At 42.4% G+C, this 17,205-nt stretch overlaps 1 protein-coding gene across 3 annotated transcripts in view; it reads right to left on the bottom strand.

Moving 5' to 3' along the window:
- The window catches only part of WDR26 (WD repeat domain 26), a 48,816-nt gene that overhangs the window by 6,269 nt on the left and 25,342 nt on the right, over positions 1-17,205 (bottom strand). For all 3 annotated transcript variants that reach the window (XM_075595512.1, XM_075595513.1, XM_075595514.1), the window contains 10 exons: positions 16,073-16,209; positions 14,666-14,763; positions 13,057-13,213; positions 12,682-12,820; positions 7,766-7,906; positions 7,170-7,289; positions 5,989-6,134; positions 4,556-4,634; positions 3,330-3,459; positions 972-1,157 (listed from right to left, as the gene is read on the bottom strand). In XM_075595512.1, the coding sequence (XP_075451627.1) occupies positions 972-1,157; positions 3,330-3,459; positions 4,556-4,634; positions 5,989-6,134; positions 7,170-7,289; positions 7,766-7,906; positions 12,682-12,820; positions 13,057-13,213; positions 14,666-14,763; positions 16,073-16,209 (1,333 nt within the window). The remainder of the gene's footprint in view (positions 1-971; positions 1,158-3,329; positions 3,460-4,555; positions 4,635-5,988; positions 6,135-7,169; positions 7,290-7,765; positions 7,907-12,681; positions 12,821-13,056; positions 13,214-14,665; positions 14,764-16,072; positions 16,210-17,205) is intronic.

Genomic DNA, 17,205 nt, shown 5'->3' with positions numbered 1-17,205 from the left:
CCCCCAGCCCCGCACCAATCATCCCCCCCCCAGCCCCACGTTGCCCCAGCAGCTGACACCGGGTGGTAGGGGGCAGTGTGTGCTGCGCAAAAAAACCCACATACATGCAATCACAACACACACACTCAATCACACCACACAGACAGACAATACAAAGTCATAAGTCACAGATTTTCACCTGGGGGGGGGGGGGGGGGGGAGGGTAGGGGGGGAGGAAGTACTACTGTAAAAGTCTGCTCCTGTCCCCCATGCTGCTGAAAACTGGGACGGATAACACAGGAGGAGGAGGGGAGGTCTGTGTGCAGGGAAGGAAAGCCCCGCCCCCTCTGCAAGACAGAGCAGAGAACCAGCAGCCTCAGCACGGAGCTTCTGGCCGCCCGTGCACAGCTCTGCCCGCCCCCAGGTTTCCCCGCACGCAGCCGCGCCCCCCGGTTTGCGCACTGCTGGCTTAACAAACCCGTTGCCTCCCTGACCAGTGTTTTCTGATAGTAGCTCAGTTCAGAGTATGAAATTGATATATTGAAACTGATCCTACCTCTTTCTAACTTTTAAAACGGCGGCCATATGAACTCACAGTTCATTATACAGTTTCTACTCAAAACACTAATTTTCCCGTTATATGTTGGCAAATCCAACTTGTGTAAAAAAACAATCGCTCTCTCCGACAGGACTCCTAGACATCAATGGCTCAGCTCCACCTATCTTGACACCAGCTGTCACATATATGACATGGTAAGTCTTCAGAGACGGTGTCCATCCACTCACTTTACCCCTTCGCTGCCAGATGCAGTCCTGGAAGTAAAAGGGTTTAGTAAAACCCCAATACAGACTTGTAAAAAAGTGACCAGTCCCAAAAACGTTAAAAATGGCTGAAGAGGAACACATTTGGTTTAAATATACAAAGCTTAGCCAGCAGTTACATATACCTACGTAAAGAAGGGAAAGCCAAATGCCACAGCGTGTGCCATTACCTTCAAACTCCTGGTTGTCTACGTAAGGTGCTGGTCCCCATATTCTAACAGTACCGTCGTCAGAAGCACTGGCCATCAGGGAAGGAATCTGTGGGTTCCAACTCACACAGTTTACCGTGCGTGTGTGCCCAGTCAGCTCTGCAATGGGCAACTCGCTTCGCTTGTGCCAAACATACACTTTATGGTCTGCATCAAAAACATCAAGGGATAGTTAGAAGATGGGGGGTGGGGGGGAAGGGGTTAATAATACAAAATACTTTACTCTCCATATATACAATAATCACATGGAAGTCAAACTATCTAGGTCAGGGGGTGAGCATCTCCAGTCCTCAAGGGCCACCAACCGGTCGGGTTTTCAGGATATCCCTGCTTCAGCACAGCAAATATTGAGCCACCTCTGCTGAAGCAGGGATATCCTGAAGACCTGACCGGTTGGTGGCCCACCCCCTGACCTAGGTCAAAGCAAAGTCCCTTGGTTTTCTGAAGTCCTTACTGGTGGCAAAATAAGTTACTCCCTCCAATAATGTTAAAAAACAACAAAAGCTAAAACAATCTGTGCCTGCAGCGAGTCTTTAATTTGCCTTCTGTAAATGTACACGTTAACCTTATAGATTCCTAGGCTTCTGATTACACTTAAAATGGCTGCAGTTTGCCCATAATGATATTATAGAAATAAAATATATAATAACACAATGAGCTGGAAAGCCTGTTTAGACTCAAATTATCATGTGTCCTGCCAATCTATGTTTAATGATGTAATTCAGGGTCCTGCGGACGGTACAAATATTAGAATCGGAGATCTGACACATTCAGTGTCCCGCCGGTTTCTTTAAAAAAAAAAACCCAAAATAAAACAAAAACACATGGGTGTGGTCCCATGGGTCTGAAATACATGGGTATAAAGTAAAACATAATTAAAGAGGGGGTGATTGAGCAGCAGTACTTCCTAAATTAGACACCGTCTGGATTCATAAGTTAAAAAAGAACTACACCATCAGGTCTCAATTTAGATGAGATCTTATTCCCTTCGTACATTACATGTGAAAGTTCACGGTGCCGTTTCAGACATGTCTGATGGTAGTTTTAATTGGTTTCTATTTTGTAGAACACTTCTATTATTGAAAATTGGGGTCTGGAAAAATAGCCAGTTTTTTTTTTTGCTTTGTTTTTTTTTTTTATATAAAGCAGCGCATTGGATGTTTTAATTTTATTATTAATCTCTATCCAAAACAGTTGCTGGATGTAGCTATAGTCAATAGGGTCCAACTTTTGTCCTTCATATTGAATCAAATATTGTTTTAAATGAAATATTTTTTTTTATAAATTCATGTGACATACATACATTTTGTAAATATACAAATTTTTATTATAGCTTACGAGAAATACAATTATTTGTTTAAACATTTAATATTTAATGTGCAGCTTGTGTATGCACATTAGTCAAAAGTCTACATGGAAATTAATACAACCTTTTTATAGAAACGTTACCTTTTATTGTTATTCTTTGTATACCTTGAGATAAGTTGTGTATTTTTTGTACTAATGAGATTATATATTTTGACAGAATGCCATTCCATCTGAGAGAATTTATTATACGTGTGTCTTGACGTCACTAAGGTGGAAGGTATATATACACACCCACAACAGTGACTGAACTTTCTATGGATCCTTGAGAAAACCAAATTTGGCCGAAACGCGTTTCATCAATTGGTAGCCACCACCGGAAGTGGGGGCATGTTTGCAGCCGCGAGGCAGGAAGTGGGGGCATGTTTGCAGCCGCGAGGCAGGAAGTGGGGGCATGTTTGCAGCCGCGAGGCAGGAAGTGGGGGCATGTTTGCAGCCGCGAGGCAGGAAGTGGGGGCATGTTTGCAGCCACGAGACAGGAAATGGGGGCATGTTTGCAGCCACGAGACAAAAAGTGGGGCACATAGAGCTCAGACGGACAGTGTCATCAACAATGACTAGAGGCTCTATACAATTTTTAAATGTTTGCAAGTGCATTTATACAAGTAAACATTTTATAAAGGCAATATCACACTGAATTTTTATGACCTCTCTCCATGATATTGTCGATGGGAGATTTCAAGGCTTGATTATCACAGCCAAAGTGACACTGTTTCAACACAAATTATTTTAAAAAAATGACTACACTGCATTTTGTAACATTTTTTTTTATTTTTCATTGTTTGTGCTTCCCTGTGGATGAGCAGCAATAATAAAAAAAAAAATCACTTTTACAAGGCTAAATGTTTGTTTGTTGGACTTAAATGCTTTATTTTTTTCTACTACAGTGCAGTTATTTTGGATCACAGCTGTGACCACACACAATAAAATAAATATAATACAACAAGGTATTACCTTCACTGCCACTAGCGATGAAGTCTTCATTATGACCTCCAAAGCACGAGTGAATTGTGTAAAACCCTTGCGTCACGCCTTGGTACTTTCTCACTAAAACCCTATCTTGCAAGTCCCATAAATGAACACCCTGAAAAAAAAAATGAACACAATGGCATGTAATGATGTCGAATAGATAACAGCAATATTACATTTGCTACTAATAGTTTTAAAGTGTCTTGCAGTGACTGAAATGAATTGGAATTGCCACTACATATCCACGATCGTTTCATTGCCTGTCACGTGTGCACTATTGAACCTCTATCAAGTGTCTAATCAACACGGACACGCAGCGAGAAGTGGGAACTTCGTTGGCAAAGCTGCAGTTCAAGCAGAGCAGGGGGGGGGGAGGAGGAGGGACGCCTATTAAAGCCCCCTGCCCCCACTCAGGGGTAGAAAATGGAACTTAAAGGGAAACTACAAGATGAAGAGGTTATAATGGTCATTCTCCAGATGGATGGAGGACACTTCAAAAGGAAAGAAGGATTGGTTGGAAGTCGGCAGACTTTTGTGTCGTCACTTGACATCGGAGGGCTGAAGATCAAGGGGATTCAACTTTAGATATAACTTCATAATGATTAGCCTGGTGGTTAAAAAAATAAAAATAATTGCTGTCTCAAGCAGTCTTACTAGACACACCTGCAAAGTTTGCCATATCTACAATCAATGGAGTCTATTTTGTTTTGTATTATTGATTGTGGGGCACATTCTTCCAATAATTATATTTCTATAGCATTTAATGGGCTCAACCACTCAGTGTCTTGCATCTGTACTTCTGAGGACGGAATGACGAGACACATACAACCCCCAAAGCCAGTGCTGTGCTATACTGCAGCCCGCTCATTTTTAGGGTCAGGGAGCCCTGAATGATTGTAACACGGTTTCACACTGCATTGCAGGGAATTCCAACATTGAAAGAGCTTAACTCCTTAAATGCCAGCAACACACTACAAAGCAATGCATTGCAGGCTGCCCTGACAATGAATAGGTTAAATATACTGTAGTATCTTCATGCCAAACATTTGTAGGTCTTCCACCTACATAGCCCCATCTATGCCCTTTATTCAATATGGGGTGAATGTGTGCTGGGGAGAGTTCAGGCCCATTAGCATACTAACCCGGGGCTTATGGCCACAGTAGAAACTATGAACCCTATGGGCTCCCATGAACACACACCAAGATTTTACCTGAGTTGCTACATTTAACAAAGCTAATCTTCCGTTTCTTGATATTGTGAATGACATAATAGGATGATCTTCTTGCACTCTGAAAAAGAAACAGAATATACTCATCAGGTCTACACCATGCAACCCGTGAGGATCCTCGGGAAATAGAGGTTTGAATAAATCATTCCACTTTAGCAAAACAACAACAAAAAGCACAATGTGAAATATCCTATATAGGCCTAAGGACAATAGCATATTACAGAATGTACAAGCAAGTTTCTAATAAAATAACAATAGTTCTGGATTAAAAAATGTATAGTAGAACAAAATGTTCACATAATGCCAAATATAAATGATTGGTGACCAACAAGAAATAATATTAATGCCTTAATATAGCGCAGAAAAAAACACATCACATCCATAATAAAAATGAAGCTCTATTGAAGACCAGGTGTTTACCTTGACATGGAGGCCAAAATATAAAATTAAATCTCCATTCTTGGGTAATAAAGAAGCAGGTTTTGTTTTAAACATGTTTAATAAGTAGTTTATGTAGTCAGCCAGCATTGACGCGCCGATGTGGATGTGTGTTGTGTTCTGCACGTATAGGGATACTCCAGCACACCCCATGTCAATCCCTAAGCTGACGACACCAGAGAAAGATTACTGCAGGCCTGTCTGACAGCAAACCGTAATACTGCGAGGGCAAAATTATTGGGCAAGTTTGTCAAGAAGAAAACAAATAAATCAGATTCTGCTTTGCTCAGGACATTGGTGGCCTGCCCTATCCCACTATAACTGACTGCACCCGCTTTCATATTTTGCAGTCTTAGGCCGAACTCATGGTGGCGGCGTCGCTGCGCGCACTTCCGGGCCGCTGACCTGATTTCCTATTGTAGTGCAAGTGCCCCTGACGGCGCTGTAGCGCGTCGACGCTGCTACATTTTGGCCCGACAAGTAAATCTGTGATTTCGGGCTGCAGCCGCGTGACATCAGCATCATGTGAGCTGGTTCAGCGTGTGGGCGAACCAGCTCAGTGACGCGTTCACCACGCCCCCCCCCAATCTCCTGCAGCCTAGTGCACACATCGCTTGGTCAGCAGGCGTGTGCGCACGGCAGCGTGCGCCCGCGCTGTCACCATGAGCACGGCCGTAGGCCCTTATTGAAAATGGTGTGAAGCCGCTTCCCCATGTTAACGACCATGCCGCCTGTATAGGACTTAGGACAGGGAAGGGGGGGGCCACTCCAGTCCTCGATAGCCACCAACAGGTCAGGTTGTAAGGATATCCCTGCTTCAGCACAGGTGGCTCAATCAAAGACTGAGTGTGCCACCTGTGCGTAAGTAGAGATATCCTTAAAACCTGACCTGTTGGTGGCCACAGGACTGGAGCTGCCCAACCCTGCGTTAGGATCACCGTCATTTGTTTAACGCAAAAACCAGCGACATTACTCACATGTTTCTGTCCGTTAGGTCCTCGAAGTTATAGCCCCGGATTCGCTGGTGCGTGTCTGAAGCAAGAACGGTCTTGCCATCACTTAAGCACCACAAACATTGCACTCTTACACCTTCCCAGGAGTCCAGCAGATTACCATCTAAATCCTGCATTGGAGAGAGAAAACAATGACAGCGGCCCTAGGAGTAGATAACGGAGAATGGGCCATTTTGTCAGCAGGTTTCTGGTTTTTAATCTTTTACACTGTGAATCTTTCCTTTTTTTTAATAATATGAAACGCACACAAACACATGCTCTTCTGCTTTTTAAAACAGTCAGAGGGGTGGGGTACAGTGTCAAGGGCGGCTTTAAGAAAAAAAAAATCAACATTGCTGCTTTGAGATACCCCATCAGGCATTCGCCATCACCAGGAGATCCACCAGGCTTCAAGCAGATTTAAGGACCTTTTCAAAGCAGGGCATAACATTTTTCCAGATGAGCCAGTAACAAAATTCGGAAATGTGCCAATATTTATAATGTGCCAATATGTATTTGTACAAATAGGGGGTTGGCACCTGTGTATGCCAACATTGTGGCAAATGGTCAATTTTGGCCAATCCTCCGAAGCACTGGTTTCTTTTTAATCATTCTTAAAATTGACCCAGACAGCACCCCATGTTGACTAATGCAGTTCTGATGGCAAACTAACAATTGACATAGAAGTTCAAAATAGGGACGGAGTCAGACAAAGCAGGGCCCAATGTGCTCCACACATGAAATCAGCTGAAGTCTGTGTAAGGGTCATTACTACACATTTCTGCATTTCTATAGTTTGCCATTATAGATAATGTTCATCATCCACATTGATAGTAAAGGCTTTTAGTGCAAAATAAATGCTTCAGGTGGCAGCCCACAGAGCTGTTTCCGTCATAGTGCATCAGATTGCAGGGAGCTGTGTAAGATACAATACAACAAGCTGTGCAACACCTTCACCTGTATAAGCGAGCAGGATCTAGACGGATTGTGTGGACAAATCGGTATTACCACTATAGCAGTGAGGACATGGCCTTTGTATTCAATGCACTATGAACTCCTTGTTCCAAGGCAGAAATGATGGGGGACAGAAGTATTGAGCGGGTGAGAAGTACCAGGTGGGCAGATAGGAAAGGAATTGTGCCAACATGACGCAGAAACAGACTTACACACTGGTAGAACTGCCCGCGTTGCCCTCCTGTTACAAAGCGTTTCCCATCTGGATTCCAAGCCACACTTGTTAAACTGTCTTCATGAGACTGGCTCATTTTTGTCCTTAGTTCACCGGTCTGAAAGAGAGCAAGACTCAATTAATGAAAATGTCCACAAGCTACATTGGTCCCATCTTAACTCAGGTCTTCAAAATGTAATGTTATATTGAAAAGGATGAACTGTCTAACCTATGAGGAGGAAGTCATCTGTCTCATAAAACACATCTACAAAGGTTGGCCACGGCAAGAAATAATACATTGACAAAGCTGTAGAAAAGCCAAGATCTTGAAGGAAAAATTACTTTAATAACCTAATTATAAATAGACCTTTTACAGTTAATGTACAAAAGTTCAACATATAGAAACAAGATGGTTTCAACATGAATAATTCAATATATCCCGGTCAGGCAGTGCCAGCTGGCACATTACAGCTAGAAGAGGGCACATTTTGTAACAATTTTTTTTTTAACCATCTAGTGGTTCCTTGCTTATGTTCTTACAGCAATCGTCTGCAACTAGCTGCCATTAAGTGTGTTATTTAGAATGATGCTTACCTGTACATTCCAAAGCCAGAGCTCTGAGCAGTCATCTGGACCACATGCAACAAGGTAAGTGTCATCTGGACTCCAGGCAAGGTAAGAAACCCCATATGCGTGACCCTCTAATGTCTTAAGCAGTTTAAGCTGGTGTGTATCCTTGAAAACAAAAAAAAACAAGAACACACACAACCCTTTAGTCTTGCACAGTAATTTTGGACAAAACAGAAAGCCCATCAAGATCCCACTGCATTCTTATACAGGTATGCCACCTGATGCCCGCAAAGCCTGGGTTGGATCAATTGTTTTTTTTGCCACAGAGAATTAAAATGACAATAGGTAATTCATCAATCTAGAGTTAATCATATGGAGTATAACGAAGAACAGCCCTTTTAAAGTATAGTCCCCAGCCTCTTATAATATTAATACAGTATACATACATATACCGCAGACACGTAATGTACTGAAGCACAAGTGATACGAATTTGGGATAAACAGAATTTAAATAGTGATAACTGGCTAAACCACTGATCATAGGAATAGAAATAAGTGCACTCACAAATATCTGCCACGGGTGCACTGTAAACCACTGGTGTGGTATGTATCAGGAACAAACAAAAGTAAGACTGACCCCTCCTCCAATGCGATTTTAAAAATGGGGAAAATAATAATAATAATAAATATATATTTTTTTCAACGGATCGACGTTTTGGTCCCAACACGGACCTGTGCCGGGTTAAAGTTGGCGTCAAACACATGTATACGTGGTTACGAAAAAACGGGCCACGTGTAAGTGCCACGGCTCCGGAGTGTGAAAGTGGAGTGGAAATGTTGCGCACCGGTGATGTGTGCAAGTCCGTGCGTAACTGGACAGGCTAATAATGTAACCGAATAACAATATTACACAGTCTGTGTCCGGTTCTCCCACAGACTTCCACATACCGGTTCACAACATTTGCACTCCACTTTCACACACTAAAGCCACAGCACTTACACTTGGCCCGTTTCTTAGTTTGGCGCCAACTATATTTGCGGTCCTGTGACCAGTTTTGCGTCACTGATCAGAATAACGGAGCGTGTGCACATACATACATAGCTTCTGGCGGTCAGTACATCTTGACAAAAAGGTGCACGTGAGGACCGAAGCGTCGAGCCTTTGAAATAATAATAAAAAGAAAAAAAATTCCCCGCTTATCTAAAGCTCACTGGCCTGCATTACTTTTGTTTATTCCCAAACCACTCCTCATACCATCACCTTTTAAGAGCCAATTGGCTGATTTCCAGTCATTCTTCCAGCAATGCCTGGATATACTAGTGCTTTACCAAAAATGTTAAATTATAGCAAATCAGTGGACAGAGCTGCCATGTATTGTATGTCTTTATTTGTATAGCGCCATTGATGTACATAGCGCTGCACAGTAGTAATGTTCCACTAACTCAGGATCTGCCACAATGCTTTGCCACAGCAGCCAAAGCGCCGGGTCTGGGCCGATTCATTGAGGCGCCAATGCAGGTAATGCCCTGTACATCAGGGATTATTACTTCATTACCATGTTAAGGTACTTTCGTAAGCGTTAGGCCCCAGTCACTGTGTGCACCGGAGCCTCTGGCGGCACGTGCGGCAATTTCAGCTGCGACCTGTGGTCTGCGACTGCGCTTCCACTGAAGAGCAGGAGATCCGATGTGGGGGGGGGGGGGGGGCGGAGAAGAGAGTGTAGCGGGGGCACGGCCCTGACATCACACGGCTGTGGTTCGCCCTCGTTGGCTGAACCGCCACTGTGGCCAATGCGCCAAAAGACAAAAATCTTGTCTTTTGGCAAAGGCGATCACTCATCACACCTTGTGCGCACGCACACGCAGACTGGGGCCTGCATCTTGGAGAGCTGTACCCTGTGTGTGGCTCGCCGCTGCGGACACCGGCGACGGAGCATTAAATATATAGGACTTCTGGAGAGAGAAATCCAGTCCAGTTGAGGGGCAGACAAACTATTTTGCTAAGATTTTGGGGAGAAACATTTTTAAAGTTAGAAAAAAAAAAAAAAAATACAACTTCACAGAGTTTCGAAAGCAGTCCTCTATTGTACAGAAGAATTGATAAAAGTAACAATTGACACAAAAAATAAACAGGACAATAGGTCTTTAGGATTGAATGCAAAAGGCTCGGCTATGCTTTAAACAGGAACCTCACCACATAGTATTTTTCATGAACAGTCATTTTAATGAGGTTGGAGAAAAGCTGAACACTTAAGTAGAGGCGCAGAGACAGGGTTCTGCGGTTTAGCATCTCTCAAAGGTCTATTACAGGGGCGCTCAACTCCAGCCTTCAAGACCCCCCTCAACAGGTCAGGTTTTCAGGGTATCCCTGCTTTAGCACAGGTGGCTTAATCAGTCTCAGCTTCAGCACAGGTGGGGGGGGGGGGGGGGGTTGAGGACTGGAGTTGAGCACCCCATGTCTATTACACAGGCCCAGAATAGGATCATGAAAAGTGCTGCAGGCAAGATACAAAACATTATGGGTATATGGCACAACTCAACCAGTTAAAAAAAAAATTGCATTGGCACTGCCCATTTCCTTGTTTTAAAAAAGGTCACCAACATACTGTACTGTTTTCACCTCTATTTTTTTTTCTGTATTTGCGTTTGTCAATCTTGGGCCCTTTAAAAAAAAAATTACATTCACAATAAAATAAACATAAATAAAAGATGAGGTTACTCATCAGCTTTCAGGTTCACCACATTGAGCCATTAAAAAAAAACAAGTGCACCCTCAATCATTTTGTTCTTCACACTAATCAACCTCTTTGACATCCCAACTTTCCCACCCAATGTGATTCCTCACGTGCCAGTTCTTGCATGGCCGATCAGTGTGGAGGGAGGGAGGCGCTGTGCCTGGCCCAATTGACTCAATGCCAATTATTAGGTCACAACTCGACCAACCAATGAAAGAGAGAAGGCCAAACATTTGTGGGAGGTGTCAAGAGTAGCCTAGTATTTATTTATTTTACTACAGAAAATCTCGCGACACTCGTGCTTCGCTCTCAAACTAAAAGAAGTTTGACTTTTTATTTACAAGTCTCACCAGAAAAGCTTCAGTCAAATGTTTAGACCTTGAATTGTAATCTGGAGCCAAGAGATGTATCAAGCAAACAAAAAACAAAACAAACAGGAGTAGACCTAGAACTATGCCAGCATGTCCAAAGTCCTCTTCACAAACCCATTCCTGCTCAGCAAAAAGGAGAGAAGGAGAAGGATAAAGTGGGGGGAAGCGATGCGTTTTGTTCTGCGTTTCTTGTTCCCATTAGATCTGAATTTAAAGCATCACTGCCCCATTTTAGGACCAAAAAGATGAATTACTTAAAGCTTTTGATAGGTGTGTGAATGCAAACATTTCTCCAAGCGTCAAATGACCGGCCTTGCTGAGCAAGCCTCGGGAAATGGGCAGCAGACAAACCTGAAAGGGAGTAACACAAAGCCAAGTAGATTGACTTGTTCTCCAAGAGAAAGGCGATCAGGATGTGAAGGTTTGTTTCCGTATCTGGGCACCTCCTACGACACAGCTTACATTTAATAACACCTCTTGAACAGATAGATTCCAACGTACAATTAACATTCCTATCCACTTACAGCTCTTATTAAAATGTGGACACAAAGACAGAGAACATTCCGACATCTTTCAAAATATTGCGATTAATCCCCTTTGATGACAAACACAAAGTTTCCCAACAGCAAGTTGTGTGTCGAAGTGTGCCAAGTACAGTTTACCGGCATCAAACAACAAGTAAACAAACCTAAATATCAGATGCTGCAAAATGAGAACTAGTTAACACAGAGGTGCTCAACCAACGTCCTCAGGATTTCCAAACCCCCCAACAAGTCAGGTTTTCAGGATATCCCTGCAGAGGAGGCTCAATCAGTCCCAGCATCAGCATAGGTGGCTCAATTACAGGATCAGTCGAAGACTGCGCCTCTGGTAGAGCCACCTGTGCTGAAGCAGAGATATTCTGAAAACCTGATGTGTTGGGGCAGGGGGCGTCTGAGGACTAGTTAAGCACACCTAAAATTAACACATAGGACTTAATTACATTCAGATTCTTATCTACCCAGCATCCACACAAGATCACCACCAGACAAAAAACAAACAAGAACAGCTGCAATACTACATGGAGGTAATGGAGCCAGTGAAACCATTTTTGGAAGGCTATAACTGACCGTTTCCTTACACGTACCTCTGCATACAGTGCTACGGGTTCACACCACTATGCGAGGAGAATGCAATGTCGGAAGGAAATAAACTTCTCTCCAACTACAAGGTATAAGAAGCACTTGTGACCAGGACTGTGAATGCTACAACAAAGCAAGTCAACAATCTGGGATTACTGCTTTCATTTTGCGATTGTCTATTACAATTAGATTTGGGCTTTTCGTCCCCTTATCCCGGGAGCTCAAAGTAAAACCGGAAGCTGCCTAAAGCTGAACACACACTTCCATATGTCAGGAACAAATATTGCACAATGGTTTTCGGCTTTAAAATCACAGACTAAGACTAAGGGATCAACAATGCAAGGTCCTGCCTATGCTTCCCCCCAATTGTGTGGCATGCAGCTGTAGACTACGCAAGCATTATAAAGAGGATATCAATCTAGTCTGCAGCACAAACAACAATAAGCCAGGATTTATGAAGAAATTCTGACGTTTTGTAAAATGTAAAACTCCTCACAAGTTTGCATTTGTAGTGACCCGCTATAAACAAAGCACAATATCCCAAACTTAGAAGTGCACAACAGTCACAGATCCCAACAAGCTTAGCCCAACTAATAAGTGGCAATATGTAGCCATTCGCAGATTTTTCTACTCGGACAGCTTGTAATAAAAGCACAATGTGATGCAAGTCCCTCCAGCACAGATTCATATAGAATAAAACCGGTCATACTTACTGGGTCAACCTGCCATATAATAACTGTTGTGTCTTTTGACCCTGTTGCTAGTTTAGTGCCATCGTTGGAGAATTTACAGAACCAAACTTCGTTACAATGCTCTGTAAGGATCTGCTGTGTGAAACACGGAAACTGTTTCCTTTAAGAAAAGAGAACAAATAAAAATAAAAAGGGAAAAACTGTAAATCCCTTACACGGCCTAATGACAAAAAAAATAAAAAAATAAAAAGAGGGGTTGGGGGGGAGATCCTGTCTTTACTACCCCCCCCCCCGCCCCCTTCTCCAATATCACTTTAACCCAGAATGAAGATATGATCGTCTGTGCCCCAGAAGCTTTGGTCAATAGTTATTTGATTAATACCGGTCTCGACTTACCTGCTGCAAACGTGATCTATAAGCAGGGACACAGAATCCAGGCTGTTGTCAAGTTTGGTGTTGTGGTAGAGGCACCGGTCCCGCTGTAACTCCACAGCTTGACGTAGAAGAGTTTGCAAACGTCTTGGGGGCAGCATGACCGACGGTGGTAAGTATGCTTCAAAGAAAGTCAAACTTTTAAGATAAAACGTATCTACTATGGAAACCGCTAATCTGCTCTGATTCACAACTTTACTCCATCAAAACACCAATATTATTCAGAAACACCAGCAACTAAAGCAGAAGGTAAAAACTCCCTTGAAAAGGCAAATTAAATAACCCTGCAATGTATGCAACAATCTATCTACTAGTAATGTTATAGCCACAAGGTAGCCAATTAAATCAAATGGCAGAGCTGGAAAAAACCCTGCAATACGTGCAACGATATCCATCAGTAATATTCCAGCCACGAGTTAGCTAACCCAACAGATAGCAAATTAACACACAACTGTCTACATGTACAAGGTTAAATAATACCATAGGTATACAAGCAGAGAACAGCCCTGACAAACACCAAGAGTCAGATTAGCACACAATGTGAGACCAACGTGTTACTGAGAGTAGGCAAGACTTCTAGAAGTGCAGGACGTCTTAAATTCTGTCTTAATTTGCTGTGTGTTAGGTTAGCTAACTTGTGGCTGGAATATTACTGATGGATATTGTTGCACATATTGCAGGTTTTTTCCAGCTCTGCCATTTGATTTAATTGGCTACCATGTGGCTATAACATTACTAGTAGATAGATTGTTGCATACATTGCAGGGTTATTTAATTTGCCTTTTCAAGGGAGTTTTTGCTCTATAGGGGTAAGGGAAGTACCAAGATCCTTTTGGTCTTTGGGAATGGGCCAGAAGGGGCTAGGAGCCCCGAAACGTTGCTCCCCTTATTCCCGTTTTTATCCCCCTCCCTTCCTTGTTTTCCCTTACCCTTTCTTCCTTTTTGCCAATTACACAGTGCACGATCTGGATACCATTTGAGGTTATGCTATATAGATCAGAATAACGTCATTGTCTATTGCATATTGTTTGCTAGATCTGCACTGATTTCGTGCTAGTAAAATTATTTTTTTGCATTTCAGTCAGTGGTGTTTTCATATTTTCCATTGAGTGCTGGGAACACTCTTGGTTCTTCAATACTTGGGAAGCGGCAATACCAGCGCAGCCTGCCCCGCCTATCACACTATTTAAGGCCGTTCGGAGACTACAGGAGGAGCTTGGAAAAAGGACCGATTTTGACCGAACCACCACCCATTTTTAGTAGTTTTGGTATTTCGATGAACAGAATAAAGGTTTGCTGATTTTTACTCAATATCGGCAGGTTGTGGGCAATCTCCTGTTCCATTTGTATTTTCCTGCTCCTTGGTGTGAATCGAAAGATACTTTATCTTCTAATTATATATTTCTTCACTATACAGAGTGACCCCTACCACACAATGAGATAATAGACCTGCGTCACAATGGAACGGAATATTGTGCAGCTCTAAACGATCCCGAGACGGTTCTGCCTGCTCAATAAGTCAAGGGTGAAAAATCATGGGATGTTTGTGATGCATCAATAACACAAGTCTTACTCTGGAGTTTATCCAAAAGTTTGGAGCGTGAAGCCGTCCCTTTGCCTTCCCATTCCGCCTTCGCGCGTAGGTCTTCTGCATGACTACACATCAAGTACCTGGTGAAACACAGATAAATACTGATTGTTTGACAACATGCAATCTACGGAAAGCCTAAACCATGCAATGGGACCCAAAAAGAAACACAGCCAATGCAATTCCAGTTACTTGGAAACATGATCCAGCAATAAACAGAGCATAATAACCACTTGGAGCACAGAGACTTCTCATATGCAATAACTTGAAAAGGGACAGCCCCCACTTAGCAGGGACAACATGATTTTAAACAATGTATCTATGTAATTGGCTTCCTTAAATCGCGTCAATCACCTGTAAAATGTTCACATATTTGCTTCCAGTGTAAAAATTAGCATGTTATCTTCAGGCCTATGCAATTCTAATCTTACCTGGAAATTGTTCTTCCCCTTTATCTCTTTTGGCTAATGGTGGCAGCATAATTAGTTTTAAACAAAACAACAAAAGGAAAAAAGCGTGGATCAACAAATTTACCTGTGTACACAAACAGTTTACAAAAGAACAAATCACACGAAAAATAAAATAACAAAAATTAGGCAAAGATCATGAAAACATCCATAGGATTGGGTGTCAGTCATCTAGAATTAACCCATTAGACAAGCCACAGACATTAGTTCACTTAGATCAGGGGTGGGCAACTCCAGTCCTCAAGGGTCACCAACAGGTCAGGTTTTCAGGATATTCCTGCTTCAGCACAGGTGGCTCAATCAGTGGCTCAGTTAAAGACTGAGCCATCTGTGCTGAAGAAAGGGTACCCTGAAAACCTGGCGGTGGCACTTGAGGACTGAAGTTGCCCAACCCCGGCTTAGATCCTAGAGGGGACTGCCCCTTTACAAGGCACGAGGGCAGTGATCTGGCAAGTTAAATGCACACGGGAATGTATTTCCATATATAGCAAGTTTAAAAACAGATCCTCAATATCAAAAGCAAATATTATTAATATATATATATATATATATATATATATATATATATATATATATATATATATTACACACACACACACACACATACACTGTATGTGGTATAAGAGAAAACACTATATAATAATAAAAAAAAGTGCTAACACTTTGTAATTTTGCTCGATATGCAAACATGAAATCCCACGGAAAGGAAGACGCTGTCGCAGTTGGAAGTGTGCAGAAGACATACACTGCATTGTATCACAGGGTGTTCATGTTCAAAGGGGAGGGAATACGAGTAGTAAATGTGGTGATACCCTTTCCGTTCTAGAACAAGTGATGCAATATGCTATGAATGCACTGCTGCTGGCACAGAAGGGGGAGACCGGGGGCTTTGTGTAGCCAGAATGGCAGACAGGCAATCTCTTACCCACTGAGGACATGAATCCTTTCTGTATTGTATTTCAAGGGTGTCAATTCACAGCGTAAGACTTGGAGTGCTTCCAGAACCTTGGCATCCTCCAGGTATTCGAGGTACTTCTGCTGCAGTAGCAAAAACTTCATCCTCTGAAAGAGCAGAAGGGAAGAAAATAAAGCAACAAGGAAATAATATTAAATATTACACCCTACATAGTAACATTAGAAAGTGCAATCCTTCAAACGACAAAAATACTAAATATTTGTTAGTCCATTTACTTTTGTCCTTAGAAACGATTTATTTACAGTAATTATTTGGCAAACATTATTTCCTATGAGCCGATACTGCAGCTAATTCACACACACTTGCTTTGTTCTTTCAACGTATTACGCTGCATCGTTCTGCAGCACGATATATCACAATCAGAGGGGCCTTCCATTCCCAGGAAACATTTACATACATGACAGAACATAACCCATCCATAGTCATAAAAGACACAAATACACTAAAACAGCAGGAGATTAGGGACCCATATTCACCAAGCAGTCTTCTGCCACAAGAAGACACGGGCGAACATGTCAAAATCTGATCAACTGATTTTCTTTTTGTTACCAACATCCAAACCGCACACAGAAAGCCAGAGGACAGATTGGGTCCAACATATTGTGTGTGGATACAGCTTAATCCGCCATCGGATCCGTTTCACCCCGGATTTTGTGAAGTCAGCCATCTAAATGTTATATTAAATTCACTTGCGAATTTCGAAGAACATTTAAAATAAATAAATATATAAATCAAGGAGAGTCCCAAGCACATGCTAAAACCTCCCTCCAAAACATAAGGAGTCACCTGTGCTCAAAAAGAGCCTACAGATAATACAGTAACAGGATATGCAAAGTATATTTAAATTACATCCCACACTTCCTAAAAGGATTTCTATAAGAACTATACTGACAAGACTAAGGCACCTTGTGAGGAAGGGGGTACTGGTATCAGGCCCAACAGGATCAGAATCCACACCCTTCGCCATTCTGGAAAGCAGCTCTAGTAGTGTGAGCCAAACCAGCTACTGGGTAATGCCACTGTTACAGCAGTCTTTTGAGGTCTTGCTAATCCGGCTATTGGCATCTCACAGGTATCTCAGG

The sequence above is a fragment of the Ascaphus truei genome, chromosome 4 (genome assembly GCF_040206685.1).
Source record: "Ascaphus truei isolate aAscTru1 chromosome 4, aAscTru1.hap1, whole genome shotgun sequence".
In the NCBI taxonomy this organism is placed as follows: domain Eukaryota; kingdom Metazoa; phylum Chordata; class Amphibia; order Anura; family Ascaphidae; genus Ascaphus; species Ascaphus truei.
The sequence above is the reverse complement of the archived record's forward strand: the minus strand, read 5'-3'. Positions and strand labels throughout refer to the sequence as shown.